This window comes from Triturus cristatus, chromosome 2_1 (genome assembly GCF_964204655.1).
Source record: "Triturus cristatus chromosome 2_1, aTriCri1.1, whole genome shotgun sequence".
Lineage (NCBI taxonomy): Eukaryota > Metazoa > Chordata > Amphibia > Caudata > Salamandridae > Triturus > Triturus cristatus.
The window spans coordinates 689885875-689904608 of record NC_140581.1 but is presented as its reverse complement, the minus strand read 5'-3'; the positions used below and the strand labels follow the sequence as shown (position 1 = coordinate 689904608).

The window sequence follows — 18734 nt, the reverse complement described above, 5'->3', positions numbered from 1 at the left end:
GAACGGGTGCTGCGGAAGCCCATGGGACCGGCTGGCAGCGGTATGTGCTGTTGACCTTGGGTCTCGCCTCAGCGCAGAAGGGACAGGTCTGATGCCCGAGGATCCTGGTTTCGTGGTTTCAGTAGAAATGCCCAGACAAAGCCTCAATCCTGGGTCCCGGCGACGTAGTGAATGTCACCGAAGTGCTCCGGCTGCCCCAGGCGGAGACGGAGACGGGGTCTTCAACACGCCGCCTCCGGTGCTCTGCGGCTTCTGAGGAATCCCCTTACATCCCCGCTGGGCTCCATCCAGGCTCCGCCCACCTGTCAAGAAACCGCGCCCATATCGTATTGACCACGCCTAGTCCTGTATTCCACGCGAAGCAGGCTCCAACTCTAGGGTGACGTCATGCCCGTTGTTTTGGTGCGTCCGACCAATCGGACGCGTAGGTTGGATTCTACGGGCGCCGAGGCGGCACCGTCCGCGCTGCGCCGCCGGGTGGACTTCCCCGCCGCCGCCTGGGCCACGCAATGCGCAGGCTGCGGCGCCGGCTCCCCCCGCCGGGGCTGTCGCTTTAACAGCGCTGGCATGGGAACGCCGCGGCAGTCCCAGCGCGCGCTGCAGCACGAGCGGCCGCAGAGCGAGCCGCGGCGGGACGGCCCCTGCCCGCAGTGCCCCAGTGGCGGCGGTGGCGTGCGTGGGGCAGCGGGGGCGGGGGACAGCCTGCCCCTGCTATTCCGCACTTCATCACCCCTCAGCTTTCGCAGCCCGTCCCCGGCCTCCTCGTGCGGATCTTCCCACGGCAGGCGCAGCCCCGGCGATCCCAGCAGTGGAGGCAGCCATGCGGGTGGGCGGCCCCCGACCTGCCAGAGCCCGCAGCGCCGGGAGAGCAACCCCTTCACCGACATAGCCATGAGCAGCTGCAGGTATAACGGTGGCGTGCTGCGGCCCCTCAGCCAGCTGAGCGCCTCGCGCAGGAACCTGCACGAGCTCGACTCGGAGGCGCAGCCCCTGCAGCCCCTCTGCGCGGGGCCCGAGGTGGTCGTGTCCAAGCCCGAGCAAAACAACTCCAACAACCTGGCGGTCGCGGCGCCCTACGGCAGCTCCTCAGGTGGGGTGGCGGGCGGAGGGGGCAGCAAGTCCGGCAAGAAGAAGAACCAGAACATCGGCTACAAGTTGGGCCACCGGCGGGTGCTTTTCGAGAAGCGCAAGAGACTCAGCGACTACGCGCTCATCTTCGGCATGTTCGGCATCGTGGTGATGGTGATCGAGACCGAGCTGTCCTGGGGAGCTTACAACAAGGTACTGGCGGTGTCCCCGGCCTGCCCCCAACTCCCGAAATCACTGCAGCGCTAAGATCGTGCACGGGAGTTGCGCTCTCGACCACTTCATGGCACTGACATGCGGACATGACCTGCGCGCTCCCCGTTCATCTCCCTTCACCTTTACTCAAGTCCCAGTGTACAACGGCCAGGCACCTCCTTATGGAGGCAAAATATTGTTCAGCAACTTATTGACGTTCTCAACCTCATATCTCCCTTTACCTCGCTGAAAGTTTATTTGCTAAAAGTTTGGCTCGGTTGTAAAACGACATCATGTGCGCTTTTTGTTGGCGACTCAAAGCTACCCTTGTGCTCTGTGTGGGGAAGATATGAATGGCAGTGCGTAGGTCCGATCCTTGCCTCTGTATCCGGGGGCTCAGTGCCATGAAGTAAACTTCGAGGTGGCCTTAGTTCAACTGGAACTTAGAAATTAGCCGCGATCCTCTCTACAACTGGTAAACCAGGCACCACTCAAAAGGGAAGTCTGATTTTCTTCTAGCCCCAGCCCTTGGCTAATTAATGGGTTGTCATTAAATACGAGTGTTCTATTCGTGGGCAGCGCCTTTTCGTCTATCCAGAAAGATCTCTAGACCATAGTGTACATCTAAGATTTTCCTCAGGAGAAGCTTCCTGTTAAATCGGTGCCTGCATTTCACTCTGCAGAGTAGCTGCTTTCTCTTAGTAGGTCTGTCTAGAGAAGGGCCTTTCTGATGGGCCAGAGTCTGCACGTGGGTTTGTGTAGAGAACACCCTTCCTTTTAGAACAGAGCTTGAGCCTGTCTCTATCAAGTGTAGAGCCTCCCTGTTACCTAAGAATCTGTGTCTGTATAGGCAACAGCCTTCTTCTCAGAGTAGCTTCATGCAAACCAGATGCAATACCAATACGAAATTATATAATTGTATTGATATTGGGTTGAACTAACATTATCTTTTTATCTATCCCCACTTTGAACCTCATTTTGTTCTGTATGTAGATGTAACCCAGATTTGGCGGGTTATTATTGGCGCGCCTCTTGGTTTGTGTATTCCAGACAGACCTCATCACGTATCTGGGGCTATCCATGTAGATAGACCCAAGCCTGCACCAGGTCTGTCCAGAAGAGAGTTCTTCTGTTGGGCCACACATACTGGATGCGATCTGTCTAGAATAGAGCCGCCTTGTTTGACCAACGCTTGACTCCGGGTCTATCCAGAGGAGAGCGTGCTTGGGAGCGCGGCAGTTAGACGCTGGCTTGAAGTACTGGCTTGAGTAAGGCAGTGCAGTGAGTGAAACGTCTCTGCTGTCCGTTTGTCCGTTGGGCGGGGGCGTCGCCCCTCAGCATGCCTCCAGTTTCACCTGGCCGCGCTCCCCGCCATGTGCTCCTGTTAGAGACGTCGTGGAAGGGGGGTAGGGGGGGGGGGGGGGGCGCTGCTCTCCGCGGTGCTAGCTTGTGGTGCGTGAAGATGTCGCTCCCTTTTATCTGACACTGACCTGCTGTTTTCTCTTGCAGGGGTCGCTGTACTCGTTAGCCCTGAAATGCCTTATTAGCCTCTCCACGTTGATCCTCCTTGGGCTCGTAATTGTATACCACGCAAGAGAAATCCAGGTAAAGTGACCTCTTTGTGAATATTTCTCAAACCGTTGCCGGCAGTGTTTTTCCCAAAACTCACGAAGCATAAAGCGCGGTGGAATAACTGTTTGTTTCAGAATCAATGACGTGGCCTGATGTGCGCTATTCGTAAGGATGCGACCATGCGTAACAGTTTTTCTTCAGAAGGTGATTTCTGCTGGTTGCTTTTAACACCACTGCCAGACCCGTGGGATGCTGCGTTGATGGTAATAAAACTCTGTGCGCAAACATATCCCCAGAGCGCGCAGCTTCTCCCTCACAAGTGTCGTGTCTTCACCCTGTGGTTTGTTGGGTACAGTTTCCAGTGATTAATGATAGTTGGTGTGTTAAATGTGACATAAATCTGTGCCCCCAAAATGCATCTCTAAATTGCCGCTTGTCTCAATTTTGAGTATCCACATCGCGCATCTTTTTATTAATGACCGTTTTGTTTTCATCAAATTAACCTTGCACTTTCTCATGGAAGATCGTGGCGATTAACTGAGCGCGGTTTCTCAGAATCCTATGCTTCGCACGGCTGTGGGTGCAAACCTTTCCCCATTATTCACCTGCAGGACTGTGCACCCTGGAAGTGAATGCATGTCGTTGGGGAATCCCAGAGTTACAGCAGCATAAAACGAGGTAGAGAGAACAAAAGTGCGAGTCCGCTGGGCCTAACCGCGGTGGTTAGAAAGTCAGCTGCACACGCCAGGGCAGGAAAAGGGAAATGGTGACAGCAGAGGGCTGTGTAATGCATGCTTTGGTACAACGAACTGCAGCGCCAGCTCGTGATTTGAAATGATATTCGCCACATCTTCAAAGGCAGATGCACACCTTATTTTGATCTACGTGTACTCTACTATATATTCAATATTGAACGTCGTTGAGCCATGCGTCCATTGTTATATCTGTGAGGGCGGCGAGAGGTCGTGGACTCTCGAGACGTGAGGCCTCAATTACTTCAGATGAAGAGTTCAATGGTGTGACTCGTACCCTCGAGACGTGAGCTGTGGGGCGCTCTCGAGGTCAGTCTATTAGTGATCGTTGCTCCCACCTGTTCCTGTTCAGACTAGGGCGGAAGTGTGCAGTATTAGTCAGTTTTTCATTACTTCAGATGAAGTGTGACTCGGTGTTGTGAAGCGTGAGCTGCTGAGCACTCTCACTGATGGTTGCTCTCGGCCCGGCTGTCACAGGATCACAAGAGGCCCCATCACCTAGCGTCCTTCGCAGTCACACGCGGTCATATGATCCGGCCTAAACGGTCTCGCAGCTCCCTAGGACTCCGTCCACCCGGCCGGAAAATGAGATCTTGGGTTCCTTTTCAGGAACGCTTCAGGAACGTGCCGCGCTGTGGCTTCTTCTTTCCAGGGTCGTTAATAATGCATCCCGTGGGCCTCCAGGGGGCCTATCGTCGCGGCCCATCGGATGTGGAGGTGTCACGTCAAGATTAGGCGCGTGGCCGACCGTGGAGGCTCATCCGCACGTGTGCGGAGGGCCTCGCCGAGGCACATTTTACATGTCTTCCTCCATAGCGCACATGCTAGATCCCTATTTGGAAGATGTCCCCCGTCCAGTCCAGTCCGACTTCTAAATGTGTCTTGTTTGTTACACGGAGCTGTTTGGATCAAAGTTCGTCACGCTGTGCGTCCCAAAGAAGCATAGAAACGCAAAAAGGGTGGTAGTCTGTAAGGGAATCTGCAGGCTTAGACTCGCAGAGCTCAGTTTCATCTGCCATCGGCTTCGCGAGTCTCGTGCTTGTTGCAGTGTGATGACACAACCCTAAAGAGTGTTTGCGGGTCGTTTAGCATTGACTACAAGTGTTGCTTTGAGGACAGGACTAAGAATGCTTAACAAAAAGCAACAGCGACGAGATCACGTGTTTTTGACGCACCTCTGGTCAGAAGCGGCCCCCGTGAATCTTAGCAGTGTGCCAGCGTGGGGAGTAACGGTGGTCAGCATTTATGCAAGCAGTATGCCAACACGGGCAGCAGTAGAGTGCCAGCAGGCACGGCACGCGTGTGCCAGCATGGATAGTAGGAAAGTGGTCGTATGCATATTAGTAGGACTCCAGCATAGTGGACAAGGGTGGCAGCATAGATAATCTTTGTCTGCCAGCATAGATAGTGTCTTCGTGCCAGCATGGATAGCAACAGTGTCCTGAAAATATAGTAACTTTGTGCTGGATTGTTAGAAGCAGCGTGGACCGCGTGAAAAGTAATTGTTGATACGATAGTAACATCGAGGAAGCATGTAGAGTAGCATTGTGCCAGCATTTATAGTAAGACTGCGCTAGCATGGAAAGTAGCAAAATGCAAATGACAACAGGGATCAGGATGTATAGTAACATTATGCCAGTATACTGGGTAGCAGTGTGGCTTGGCAGTTGTGATAGTGCGCCAGCATGGATAGCGACAACGTGTCAACAGGGGCAAAGGCCAGTACGTATGCGGCCTCCCACAGTTAGAGGCTTGGGTTCTAGTTTGGTGAAAACACCCTCGTGTTCTGCATGATTCATGTGACGCCTTCGCCTCTAACCCCCTATGTTTCACTTCTACTGCAGGGCAGAGCAGCTGTTCACTCCAGCACCGAGGACAGCGCATGCACAGTTTCTGCTGTCGCTCCGTTCAGCCTCAGGGCGCTTCACTCCTGGTGCAATACACCAAGAAGCTGTCCATGGTGCTGAACGAGGTAGGCAGCCAGGGAAGCCTGCATTTGTGCTGGCGCTAGGAGTGAGAGCATACCGCCACAGCCTGTTTCATATACCGGGCGCGTGTTCTTAGATGTATTCCCGCGTAGTCCCAGAAGCCGGTTTTGTCGGGATAACGCGCACTTACTTACTTGGGATGTCCGCAGGTATAGGTGCGCCTTATGCAAAATTCATGCGGGGGAATCCCATCCGGGCTGGCGAATCCAGTTACTGCAATCATTAGTGCTGCAGGCATTGGGTTGCTGATCGTAGCTCGCTTCTACCCAGTGCTTTAAGTGGGATGGAAAACGTAGGGGGTCTCAACAGGAGCATGGCCGCTAAACATCTAGGACTCCGTAAACAGGCGTGGCCTCTGTAGCGAAGGACGTGACCTAATAGAGGGGACTAAAATCCTGTGTTGCATAAGTTCATGAATAGTTCTTTCACAAAATTGCAAGCAACAATGTATTCAAATGTAGGCAGAAACATGTTTTAGTGCCATTAGGAATAGCAAGTCTGAAAGGGATTTTTTTTGGGGAAAAGACTTGTATTTTGTAAACAACTGACAGTGTTTTTCATCTAGCTACTACAAGCTGTCTATTTTCATACTCTGCATACAAAAGCCTACCGGATATTGTGTAGGTTACATTTAGAGAACGGAGGAGACATTTACACTTTCTGTTTGAACACATTGTGCAGAGTTATCATGCCTAAAAGTAAGTAAGTAATCTTATTGCGTGATTAATTAAAACCTTTGCAATCAGTTAAAACGTGTGTATAAAAAGCAAAACAGCATCATTTATAAAAAATAGTTAAATGCATTTAAAGAATTGCAGTTACTCCATAAAATTACAAGAAAATAAAAGCTGGTATACAATGCAGCCAGTAAGGTGCATAGGGTGGCACGAAAGGTGCAACGTTTTTCAAGTATTAATTCCTGAGAATTCCTTTGCAGTGCCAGTTCCTTTGAAATTAGTGTTAAGTATTTTGGTCTGATTAGCGTCGAAGTCTGTGAGCGGGCTTACAAAAAGTTCATTGTTGACAGTTGAATCTGCAGTTCATCGCGTCCATTACTCGCCCAGTTCTTTGCACCCCTTGCCAGATGATTCCCATGTCGGTAATTGGCTGGTTCCTTTGCCCAGGTTGCTGAATCTGGGGTGACACAATGGATTTAGAAAGTTTATGTCGCCGTAGCTGGTCCACATCCCAAGAGTGACTGCTTCATAACGTGAAGGGACTGAAGTGATAGACAAAATTACCAAGGACGTTCTCTTTTAAGCTGGGTTGTCATGGATTACTCAGAGGACGGTAGGCCTGAATTAATGACCAATTTATTAGGGTACTTCCAGGGATAGCTTTGCTTTTGCTGCACTCATAAACCGAACAAGGCTACTGGCCAACCAGATATTGCTTCCCTCGAAGCAAGCCTTTACCGCCTGCCGGCACGTTCGTACCTGGCTTTCGATCAGGCACGGCTTTAGTAGCTGTCTTCGTTCTGCTCCCAAGCCCTGGCAGATGCATAGTAGATGTAGAACATCCTCATTGATGTCTCCACATAATCTGCAATGGTTTGTTGTGTCTGTGCGTTTCCATGGCAGAAGGTGACGCTTTGCGGGTAAAATTCCCGATCTCAGAAGCAAGAATCTTTCTTTTGTAATTCTTGAGAAGCTTGTTCCTAGATATGGTTGTGGCTTGGCCCTCTCGTAGCTCTGAATTACAAACCAACTGTGGGACCTCCTACTGAGAGCTGATTTATCTTCTTCGTGGGATACAATCTTTACTGATTTGTTTACCAGGTCCTTGAAACTTTTTTGGGGCATACTGGTTTCCCATAGGTCCTGTAAAGCGAGCACCCTAATTACTGATTGAAGGTAGCTCATGGCCGGGCTTTTTTCTTTTCTTGTAATTTCCTTCCACAAGTGTGAGTTAAGTGTACCATGCCTAATAGGTATCCTAGAGAGTGCATTCCACTCTGAAATTCTTGGCAGCCCTGGGAAAGTGAGAATCCAATAGAACAGAATGAAGTAATAAAATACTCCTACAGTAACTGCCTCCTCTAACTTCAATCAAAGAGTTGTACTTCGCTGAGGTCACGTTTCATGCTGAGGGCGAAAGAAAAAATAGAGAGCCCGGTACGGGCCCTTCTCAGTACCTGGTATTGAGAACGGCTGTATTGAGCACCGGCAGTATCCAACACCCCTTAAAGCCCTGCTTGTCCCCCTTCTTGTTTTTATTCCGTGATCCCCGTTGGAAAGAGTATTCCACCGCACTCCTCACACTTCACAGCAGCCCTGCACCGTCTCGGGAATCCCCTACACCGTGTATATGATCTGGGAGCAGAGTTAGGTGGTTGAAGTAGAGCACGAATGGCAATCCCCAGCACAAGGGAGATTGACGGTACTTTTTCAGTAAAATCGTGGAGGCTTAAGATTGGTGTAGTGGGAGGGGGTGGGGTATGGGTCAGATGGTGGATGTCTCGTTCAAGTAAACCAGAGATAGTCTTTCCAGCCAGCACTGACTGGCCTTGAATGCAAACATCCCCACAGTTCAGTCCCTACACTCACAGTTAGCTCTATAATGCTGATGTCAAGTTGTTTGTTGGGCAGGAGGGTGTTGGTGTTTGGTAGAAGTGTGGCAGGGGGTTACAGGTATATGGATGGGTAAGGAAACAGAAATGACAGAGTGTTTAAAACCGTACATGTGGCATGTTAAACAATAATTAAAAGCATTGCACTTAAAACGGAATCATTAGTGCCAAGTGAGAAGTGCGTTTCTGTTTGCATGATCTTAACATAGACGTTTTTTTCTTCTCCTATGAAGATTGGCAGCCTGGATCCAGCTCGACCATGCTAAAAGCCGGCCCTGATCTCAGTATAGTGCATTTGTACTCAGGAATTTAAAGAGCAGACTACCAGAAAAGGTGTGATGGCGTACAGCCAAGATATTTTCTGTTTTTGGTAGCTCCTTCTAACCATAGCTGGCCGTTAAGTCCAACGTGGAGGCTTAGTGTGCAAGGAAGTAATTGGGAAACCAAAGCACACTGTATTCTGTTAATCACGGTTGTACTTTTTCGCAGACTTAAAGGGCTGCTCTTCTTGTCCAGCGCTCTGATTACTTATGTAGAACGTTCTAGAGTTCACTAATTCCACAAATTTATTTCCTCTCTATGTATTGATCTTGTGTTTTCCTGAAGCTCTATGTACTGCCTTTCTCCATGCCCCTGGGCACTGCATGCGCTGCTCTGCGAGGCATGCTGTATTGGAGAATGGACCTGAAGCTCCACCCACTTCCCCGTCCATATTTTTAATTGGCTTGTGTCACTGTCTTTTGTGAATGCTGGCTTCTGGTTCGTTAATAGGCTTGTTAGTCCCTCCTTACTACCGCCTTGTCTTCCTTTGTAACCTCCCATGAGGACTGGCCCTTTTACTTCTGTTGTTACACAGTGTGTCTTATTTAGTCTGTAAGCACTATTTTCTTTAAGGAGTTTCTCCTCCTGCAGACATGACATGCTTCTCTGCAACATTCAAAGCATCATGCGTGCTTTCACTTTCCAAGCAGCCCTGGACAATGGCGGCTGCTTCTTTGAAGTGAAAAAGGTCTCACATTTACAAGAGTTTGTGCTATTAGCATTGTAAATGACAATGCCTTTTATTTATGTGTTGATTATCAAAACAGATAAATAAACGGCATTGTTATTTACAATGCCAATAGCTTAAAATCTCGAAATGCGAGATCTATGGCATTGCAAATGCTTGTTTTGTTATGTTAGGGGTTTAGTGTGTAGAGGGGTGCTTTTATAATTTTATTTCCTTAATGCTTGTGGTATTTAGGGATTCTAATTGACCTCTACACTATGTTGACATAAATATGCTGTCAAAAGATTCTCACTCATTTTTTGGGAGATACATTTCACTTTTTGCACTGTTAGACGAACACGTAGATAACATAAGATTACCACTAAATCTCATATACACATTAGCTGCTATCACGTAGCATCAGTGTCAACATAATCACCCTCTATGTATTGTCCTCTATGTATTAATATATATGGGGGATGTCTGTCAATATTTGCTGTAAAGGATCAGAGTAGCATTAGAGCACCACTAAACTAGGCTCTGACCCAAGTAAGGACCAGAGAGAGGACATACTTGTAGAGCAGAAGATTGTTTAAGATATCTGATGGGTTTTAGAACGTAGGTGGAGCAGAGGGCATCTCTCATCAAGAGACTGGGATAAGTCATGAGAGCCAATGCACTTCAATTGGGTATTAAAACTGCATGCCGCAGCAAAAAAATATAATCAATTAGATGGGGTTATACAATATCGTTATAAAATACAAAAGTGACTACTACTACTTAGTGGGTGCGAATGAAATAAGATCATTATTGGAACGCAGAGCAATTGCATACATTTTACACATTGACTAAGTGGGTGGGAATGACGTTTCTAATTCATATTAATGTGTGGGTTGGAAAAATCCGTCAAAAGTCTCCTGCTAACCCAGTACATTGGTTGCATGCGGTAGTTGGCTTTGCTGCGCAGGCTATTTTTGGGCAGGAGTACACCGCCTGAGAAAGTAATTGCTCGGAGCTTTCAAAGGAGTGTGTCTCTCCTGATGTCCTACCAGTTGCTGTGCCATCTTACTGGTAATTTAGTAACGACAGAATAAATTGCTAGTAATTCCTGTTGGATTCCCATTTTCGAGTGAATTGTTGGGCCTTTCGTTGGTTCCTCATGCTGAACTTGTCTCTGTTAGAACTGAGTGGGAAGTTCTCGCAACTAATTTTCTAATAGAGGAGACCAGACTGAATGCTCTATTGTTTGTTCCTCACCTAAACAGATCATGGGAGAATGTTCTCGCTGAGTTCAGGTAGAAAGAGGCTGGTGGACAGTCCTACGTTGCAGATAGGCTTTGGCGGCGACCTGTGTTCTGGGCCTGTCAGTGTGTCTTTCCTAGGTTCTTGCATCTTAACACCCAATTAGAGTAAAAATGCAAAGAGCCAACTTAGTCAGTTCACTGTCAAATAGAATTAATTAAGAAAATTATATTTGTTATCATCTGCACATTTAATAAAATTGAAAGGCGGAACTTGCCTGAAGCAGGACATACCAGGAACCTGTATTTCTTTGTGCATGTTTTATCCACATACAAATCACATTTTAATTGCTTTATGATTTGGGTGACTTTTTAATTACAGTTTTTGAATAAGCGGTACTTATAAATTGAAATTGATCTGTATATATAATCTTGAAAGTAATGAATGTAAGTGTAGTGATATATTTGTATTACTTTTTTTGCATCACTGCAGGGCTTTTAAAATGCAGCCCACCAGAGCATAGTAATGCTCTAGAAGCCATATCTTTTGTAATATATGTAATTGGTTAAAATAAACACAACAGACCTCATATGACGTTTAACTCTCATACGATTGGCTAATTTTCTGCACCATACCTTACATGAAAATTAACTAAGCTAGTTGGTTGAAATCAATTTAATAGTATCATTTTATGGTCCGAGCACACACACTCTGGTACTGTATGGCAGCATTGCAGTGCACAGAGTCCTAATGCCAGCAAAAATAGGCTCCAGAAAAAGGTGAAAAAATCTGAAGTGACCCGGTAGAAAAGGAATGACTGCTATGATCCTGATCGGATATCTTGAATTTTCTTCAGCTATCAGATTCCACACTGAAAATGTCCCACAGTTGTTTTTTCCAGGAGGGACTTAAAAGATGCAGACTAGTGGCTATCCTTGTTAGAAATGCAGTTGGTGATCCTTTGTCTTCTTGGAATTGGTTTAAGAAAGAAGTCTTTCTTGCCAAGTTCACAGGCAGAGATGCTTAAGTATTGTTTAATTTTATTATGATACGGAACTCCAACAGAGGTCCACATAACTTGTAATGGAAAAAACAATAGTACAAAATACATCAAATCAGCAGATAAAGTGTGAATCTTCAAATCACTTTAAAATCATAATTTACTGACCTTTATGAAAGTGACAACATGTATAACACCACACAGGATAAATGAGGATCTTATAAATGCAACCTTTTAAAAGTCACATCAAACTCAGCAACATAGAAGATACAAATATTGCGCATCCCAAATGGAACCATAAATAACACTTTCAAAACTGGACCAGACTACTCATTCAAACCACTCATTCCCAAGCTTCTGGAAGATGACAATGTGCATAGTAAGGTATAAGGGAATCAAATACTACATATAAAACTTCAAGCAGTACATTCATTTTCTGGCATTTGTAAAGTGACAACGTGCACAGTGTGACATAGGATGTGCAAATATTGCTTATTGCAGTCTTATAAATGCAGCCCTTCAGAAGGTTCATTCATACATACTGCAGACTAAAATATACGGATATTGCATGTAAAAAAAGCACATTTTAAACTCAGTCCATCAAGTCATTCTGAACGCTCTTTAACGAACCTTAAAACAGATACATTCATACATAATGCCACATAAATTAGAAAATAATGTCCAGCAACATAAAAGGTGAAAATAAAGCAAAGTCTGGAATCCTGCAAGTAGAAACACCTAAGCCTCAGAACAACAGCATACATTGTACAACAATAATATGCCAACAATACACCAGTGGCACTAATAAATATTCAAAAAGAATCTAAAAAAATGATTTTTTTAAAACATATTTTTATTGACATTTTGCATTTACTGTGACAGTTTGCATCATGTAACAAGTCATCAAACCACATATCCTGCTAGTTAAAACATAAGGCATCGTTATTCGTACAGTTATCAGTCCAGTGTTTTATCACCGAGGAGGCGTTTCTATCAAGAACTTCATGGAATCTTGGGTACGAGTGTCGTCTGAAGTCGCAGGGTGGCATATGCCCTGGTGAATGGTGGGTCCGCATATTTCTAGGGGCGGAAGGCTGGGGAGAGGGGGGGCCCATGGTCGATCCGGCTACGAGGTCCGTCTGTCCATTGAGTCATATAACATAGCGCTTAAGAACTAATGGCTTTCAATGTGTGTTGCGGGAGGGGATCTGGCGTCCATGTTTGTGGCCTGTATCTGCAGTTGTGTGTCTTGTGACATATGAGGGCCGCCCTCCGGGTTGCCATGGGTCAGTGGTTGTTTGAATTGGTTCAGTAGGATAGCCCAGTCCAGTGATATGGGGTGTTTGGGCATCCCTATTACCTCTTCTTCCTGTAATGTCTCTTCCTCCGCTAATGCCCATTTTTGAACCGCCCCCACCCAAGCAGAGACCAGGGGGGGCCTGTGGGAGACTGCCAGTGCATGGCAATGTTGTGTTTGGCCAGTAAGATGGCCAGTGAGGCAAATCTGAGGGTCACTTTGTGTTGTTTTCTTTTCTGATAAATACCCAGTGCACAGGCTTCCCATGTATTCAAATATGTGAGTCCAGTAAGATCTCTGAGTGACTTATGGACGTATTGCCAGTAGGAGTGTAGTGTGGGGCAGCTCCAGAACATATGCTGAAAGTCTGCCGCTTGTGAGTGACACCTGGGGCATAGGAACTGGGTGTCGGGATAAAAGTGTTGGAGGTGCGTTGGTGTCAAATACGCTCTGTGTAGGATATAGAATTGTATATTTTTGAAACGTGCATTTCGAGACATCTTCTTGGGGTGTTCGAGAGCTTTTTCCCATTCCTTCTCATGTAATGAGCGGCCTAATTCGTCTTCCCAGGTGGCTCGTAGGGTCTCTAGCGGTTTGTTCCTGAGTTCCCTGATAGCTTTATAGAGCCATGTGACCAGGTGTCGTCCCGCTCCCATGTGTAAGATTGCGTGTATGACCGGGTGTGTAGTTGGTTCCCCTGTCGAAAGGTCATGGTACTGTCTGTAATGTGCGAGGAATTGGCTATGTAGTAAGAACTGGCCGGCGGGGAGGTCATGATCCTCTGTTATTCGTTGGAAGGGCTTGAGCTGGCCGTCCTCGAATAGCAGCTCAGCTTCAGTGACGCCGCAGTCTGTCCAGGTGTGTAGCAAGTTAGGTGTATAGTAGTGTTCCTGCATGGGCCATCCGACCAGCGGGAGAAGGGGGGAGTATGGGGGTCTCTCAGACGACATATGGTGTATCCTTTGCATGCACTGGCGTGTAACCGTTACCTTTAGGGGGTATGTACGTCTAGGTTTAGTGCCAGGTAATAGTAATCGGCGGAGATCTGGAATGGGCATTGGGCCGTTCGTGGTGTATGTCTCCGCTACGTGTCTGCCTGCCGTCCAGTAGGACGGCCACTGTAACTGTGCGGCTAAGAAATAGGATTCAAAGGATGGAGCGGCCAATCCCCCCCCCCTGCGTGGTGGGTAGTTGTAGCTTTGCTAGTGCTATCCTATGTCTGCTCGTACCCCATATCAGCGAGCTGATGAGTGAGTCTAAATCGTGGAAGAAGGTTCTGGTCGGGATTATTGGCAGATTCGTGAAGTGGTATAATAGCCGCGGAACGATTATCATTTTGGCAATGGCCACCCGGCAAATCGGGGCTAGCGGGAGGTTTTTCCAGAACCCTACAGAGGATCTGATTCCAGCCAGTGCTTTACGGTGGTTACCTTCGTAAATATCAGTCGGGGAGTGATAAAAGCGAACCCCGAGGTATCGGGGAGCCTCTGCGCTCCAGGCAATGTCCTGATCACCTAGCCTGACCACCCGGGGGGGAAGGTTTGGATGCAACGGGTACACCGTGGATTTCTCCCAGTTTACTCTTAGCCCCGAGACCTCCGCAAATTCAGTCAGCGTGACCCAGATAGGCGTTAAATCTTCGGTGATGTCTCCAATGTATATAAGAAGGTCATCGGCATACATAGAAACACTGTGCACGGCATTGGCAATGGGAATGCCCCAGTGTTCTCCCTCTTGTCGCAACCGTATAGCTAGTGGTTCCACCGCTAGGGCGAAAAGCAGAGGCGAGAGCGGGCTGCACTGCCTCGTGCCGCATTGCACCGTGAATTCTGGTGAGATGTATCGCCCTATACGAACGCGTGAGGTGAGTTTAGTGTAGAGGAGCTTTGTATACGCCAAGAGGGTGGGACCGAGTCCTATTAGTTGAAACACCGAGAAGAGGTATTGCCATGTGAGGGTGTCAAAGGCCTTTTCGAGGTCTAGTATAAGGCAGGCTGCCAGGGGGTGAGTGTCAACTACTTGATCTTGGACATGGAATAGTCAGCGTATATTCTGGGATGTGTATTTGCCCGGGACAAAACCGCATTGATCGGGATGTACCAGGGGTCGTATAATTTGTGTGTATCTGTCCGCTAATATCTTACCTAGGATCTTGCAATCGGTGGAAAGGAGCGTGATGGGGCGATAAAATGCCATCATTTTTGGATCACGGTTAGGTTTCAGGAAGGTCACAATAACCGATTCCCGGAGGGATTTTGGTAACTCCCCTGTATCTATTGCTGTGGTGTACATCGCCGCCAATCGAGAGACCAGCAGGGGGGAGAAGGTCTTGTAGTAGTCTAAGGGGAGCCCATCTAGACCCGGTGCTTTGTTGCAAGCTAAGGTGCGTAGGGCATGGGTAATGTCTGTAGTTTGTATCTTTGCCTCTAATGACGTACTGTCATCTTTTGTAATCGAGTGAATTGTTAGGGGGTCGAGAAAGTGATCTAGTCCGTCCTGCTCGTCTAGGATTGGGTGTCGGTAGACCTCCGAGTAGTGCTGATGGAATGCTGAAAGGATCTGGTCTTGGGATCGAACTAGATTACCGTGGGGATCTATAACCTCAGTTATAGGTTTCATGTCGCTGTCTTGTTTGGCTAACCAAGCCGGTAAGGTACCCGTTTTATTGCCTTCCTTGTGGATTCGGTTTGCATACGTCCTGAAGTTGTAATTTTGGAGGTCGACACGAGTCGCCATATAGTCTGTTCTGGCTTTGGCGATCCGCATTGCTGCCTCTTCCGATAAGTCATCCTGTTTAGTGACGGTGGCGAGGTGTTTTTCGGCTATGGTGAGTGTTTGCTCTAGGGTCCGTTTAACTCCCACTATTTTCTTAATACATTCTCCCCAGGCTACCACCTTAAATGTGTCCCATTCTATCAATGTGGAGGACGCCGTCCCGACGTTATTTGTGAAGTAGTCCTGTATACTCTGCTCTTGGTCATGTTTGAAGACTGGGTCTACTAGGCAGTCCTGTGGAAGGCGCCACGTGGGAACTGGGGTGTGTGGGGGGCTCCAGTTTAAGTGCATAATGTGAGCATCGTGGTCAGAAATAATCCTGCCCATGTAATCAGTGTGTTGTACTTTGGGTAAAACCGCCCCAGAACATAAGAATCTGTCTAGGCGGACTCTAAGGTTATGTGGGATGGAATGGAACGAATAGAGCCTAGTCTGCGGATGTTGCATTCTCCAGACGTCAGTGGGTGCCCATTGCGTGACCCAGGCTCTGAACCATTCCGTTTGTTTCTCGGCAGTCGAGTGTGTGGGTGGGGGATGGGAGCGGTCTAGTGTGATGTCTTGTGTACCATTGTAGTCGCCCCCTAAAATCCATGGTATGGTGGCGAATTGGGCGAGTACCCCAGTGAGTCGTTCCCAAAATGTGTCCTGTTCTACGTTCGGGGCGTATAAACTTCCCAGGAGTACCGAGTGTCCATCGAGGAGGCCCTCCAATAAGGCGTATCTACCTTCCTTATCTACTACCCGTCTTAGTTCCTGAAAAGTGGTTCCTGGTCGGACCCTGATCAGCGCCCCCCGTGCGAATGCAGAGTATGATGTGGCACATATGGTACCATGCCATTTGGACTGTAGTCTACTGATCTCGGTGTTAGTGAGATGCGTCTCTTGTATAAACGCAATCCGAGCATTTTGGTGCTTCTTGTAGGAGTATATGGCGTATCGCTTGCGCGGTGTATGAAGACCTTGGCCGTTGAGCGTTAGGATGCTGATGTCAGCGGTCTGTGTCTGTACAGCCATGTGATTCCGTCTGTGCTCATGTGAATGGGCTGTTCCTGCTGGGGCCTAGCAACCAATGTGTCTCGTGTGGTTTGGGGTGCATATACTCTGCCATCTGCCTCCAGGTGACGCGAGTACCCTGTTGCGTGTGCTTCCATGGGGGGAGGGTGATGCTGGAGGAGGGTAGGAAACTACAGAATGAAACTGGGGTCGGGAAACATTCCCAATACTGAGGACCCATCTCAGCCAGCGATACGTCCAAACCTACTCTCTCTAAACAGGAGAGTGCAAAGATAAACAATGGGGGTGGCAGTACGTGCTAGGCGAGACATCTCGCTGATCGGGCCGTTGCAGGATCTCGAAGCGTCGTCTGGAGCATGTCAAATCATGTCTATGTCACAGGTGCTCATGAGGGAAGGGCAAGTTACGTGGGTCGTATGAGGCGAGCTGTGACATCAGTTCATGCTGGGAGGGAGTTCATTTGTCCATCCATCAAAGTATCAGCTGTCTGGGGGGTGACCATGGGAGGTGTAACTGAGTCCACTCCAGAAACTGTTCCATCGCTGTCATCTTCCCCTTCTGAAGAGAAGAGTTGTGGAGCTCGGTCGACGTCCTCCATCTGGGAGGAGGCCTGTAAATCAATCACCACTTGTAGGACCTCCCGTCTCTCTTTCATGATTTGTTCTAGATCTGGGAAATCTTGGGTGTTGGTCCAGTTCATAGTTTTTGCTCCACCTTGTTGCCATTTTGGGGTGCGTCTCCTGGTGCGAGGTGCTTTGAAGGTAAGGTCTTGTGTGGGTTCCGTTCTAGATCGATGTGTACAGTGTAGGTCTGCCCAGTCGTGTGCCTCTTCTGCACTCGTGAAGAAGGTAGCCGTACCATTATAGCATACCTTGAGGCGAGCCGGGAATAGGAGGGAGTACTGTATTTTGTTCGCACGCAGCCGTCGTTTTACTTCCAAGAATGAGGATCTTTGCTGTTGATAATGATGCCCGTTGTCCTTCACATTTAAAATATGTGAAATGGCTAGAGCAGATGTGGTCCTCCCTTTTTTTTTTTCTTTTTTTTTTTTTTTAAATGGATGAAAATGCTTGCAAACTTTGTCATGATTTCAAAATAGTAATTGTGAACATTGTAGTGGACACACACTTGAGAGAGTTTCTAATCTTTAATGATGCACCTGTGATTAGGGTCACACCTGACCATATAGATGTTATATTTGTAAGAGTGGAATGATCGGGATGAATGATTGGTCCTGACTATGGTGGATAATGTTGGGTGCCATGTTGCCTCTTCTTTCTTTCTTGATCTTTTGTCTGCAGGAACTGACTGAGGGGAATACACAAGGTGTCCCGCCACAGCAGGTCACTGTAGGTTGTACCTTGTCACTGAACATGATAACCACAGTGTATTCGGAGATGAGGAAAATAGGTGCCTTTCCCGTACCCCCACGGACAGCAACTCTGCATCAGCCTGTTTGGCCTGGATTGTTCAACTGAAAAGTACTGAGTGACTCTGATTGGCAATGGGTTACTGCCGAGCTGCCAGGAGGTGGAAATAGAAGCTGAAGCTCCTTCTCAGCTTTTTGAACATCATCGTCAAGGGCCGCCTGAACCTGCAGTTGTGCTGTTTCCAGATAGTGGGGTGAAGTTCTGCCAGTTTGCAGAAGGCCCTGCTGAATCTCTTTTGACCTGCTCCGATGCACCTTCTGACCGTGCCTATGTAAAAGTCACCAGCCGGCCCAAATAGTCCAGAGATGTTGAAACAGCCTAGAAGACCTCTCTTCATCAGAGACTGGAGGAGGGCTGCATCAGGAATCAAGTGTTACAAGTACCAGGGAGATGAGTCTTGCACTAATTTTTATTGTTCATGTAATCTTCCACCTAACATTGTCATCTACAATATTGCTTCGTGTGCAGTCATGCAGCACCCTGTTCGCCTTTGTGTTATCCAGATTGAGAAGATCGTGTGTGTTCTTTGTGTTTTGTGGCCCGACACACTTTTTCCCTCGGTCTGACTGTGGTCTGCTCCCCTAAGCAATGAGGTTGGTCCCCCAATTGTGGTGCCAGTTCCCAGAACCTCTAGGTCACCCACGTTACTATATATCCTCTAATTAAATGGATTACATCACCTATTTATAAACCATGAGATAGGCTTATCTTCCATGATGCTGTAAATCATTTTCACAAACTACTTTGTTTCACAAGTTTAATGTAAAATTATGGTTTGATTTGCCAAGGTGTTTTCTTATAAGCTGTTTTTGATATATGAAATCAC

General features: G+C 47.7%; 1 protein-coding gene across 1 annotated transcript in view; it reads left to right on the top strand.

Annotated features, from left to right (window-relative positions):
- The first annotated feature begins 387 nt into the window (after positions 1 to 387).
- KCNN2 (potassium calcium-activated channel subfamily N member 2) overlaps positions 388 to 18734 on the top strand; it is a 568271-nt gene continuing 549924 nt past the window's right edge. Inside the window, exons 1-2 of the mRNA XM_085632627.1 lie at positions 388 to 1281; positions 2791 to 2886. Of these exons, the coding sequence (XP_085488753.1) occupies positions 388 to 1281; positions 2791 to 2886 (990 nt within the window). The remainder of the gene's footprint in view (positions 1282 to 2790; positions 2887 to 18734) is intronic.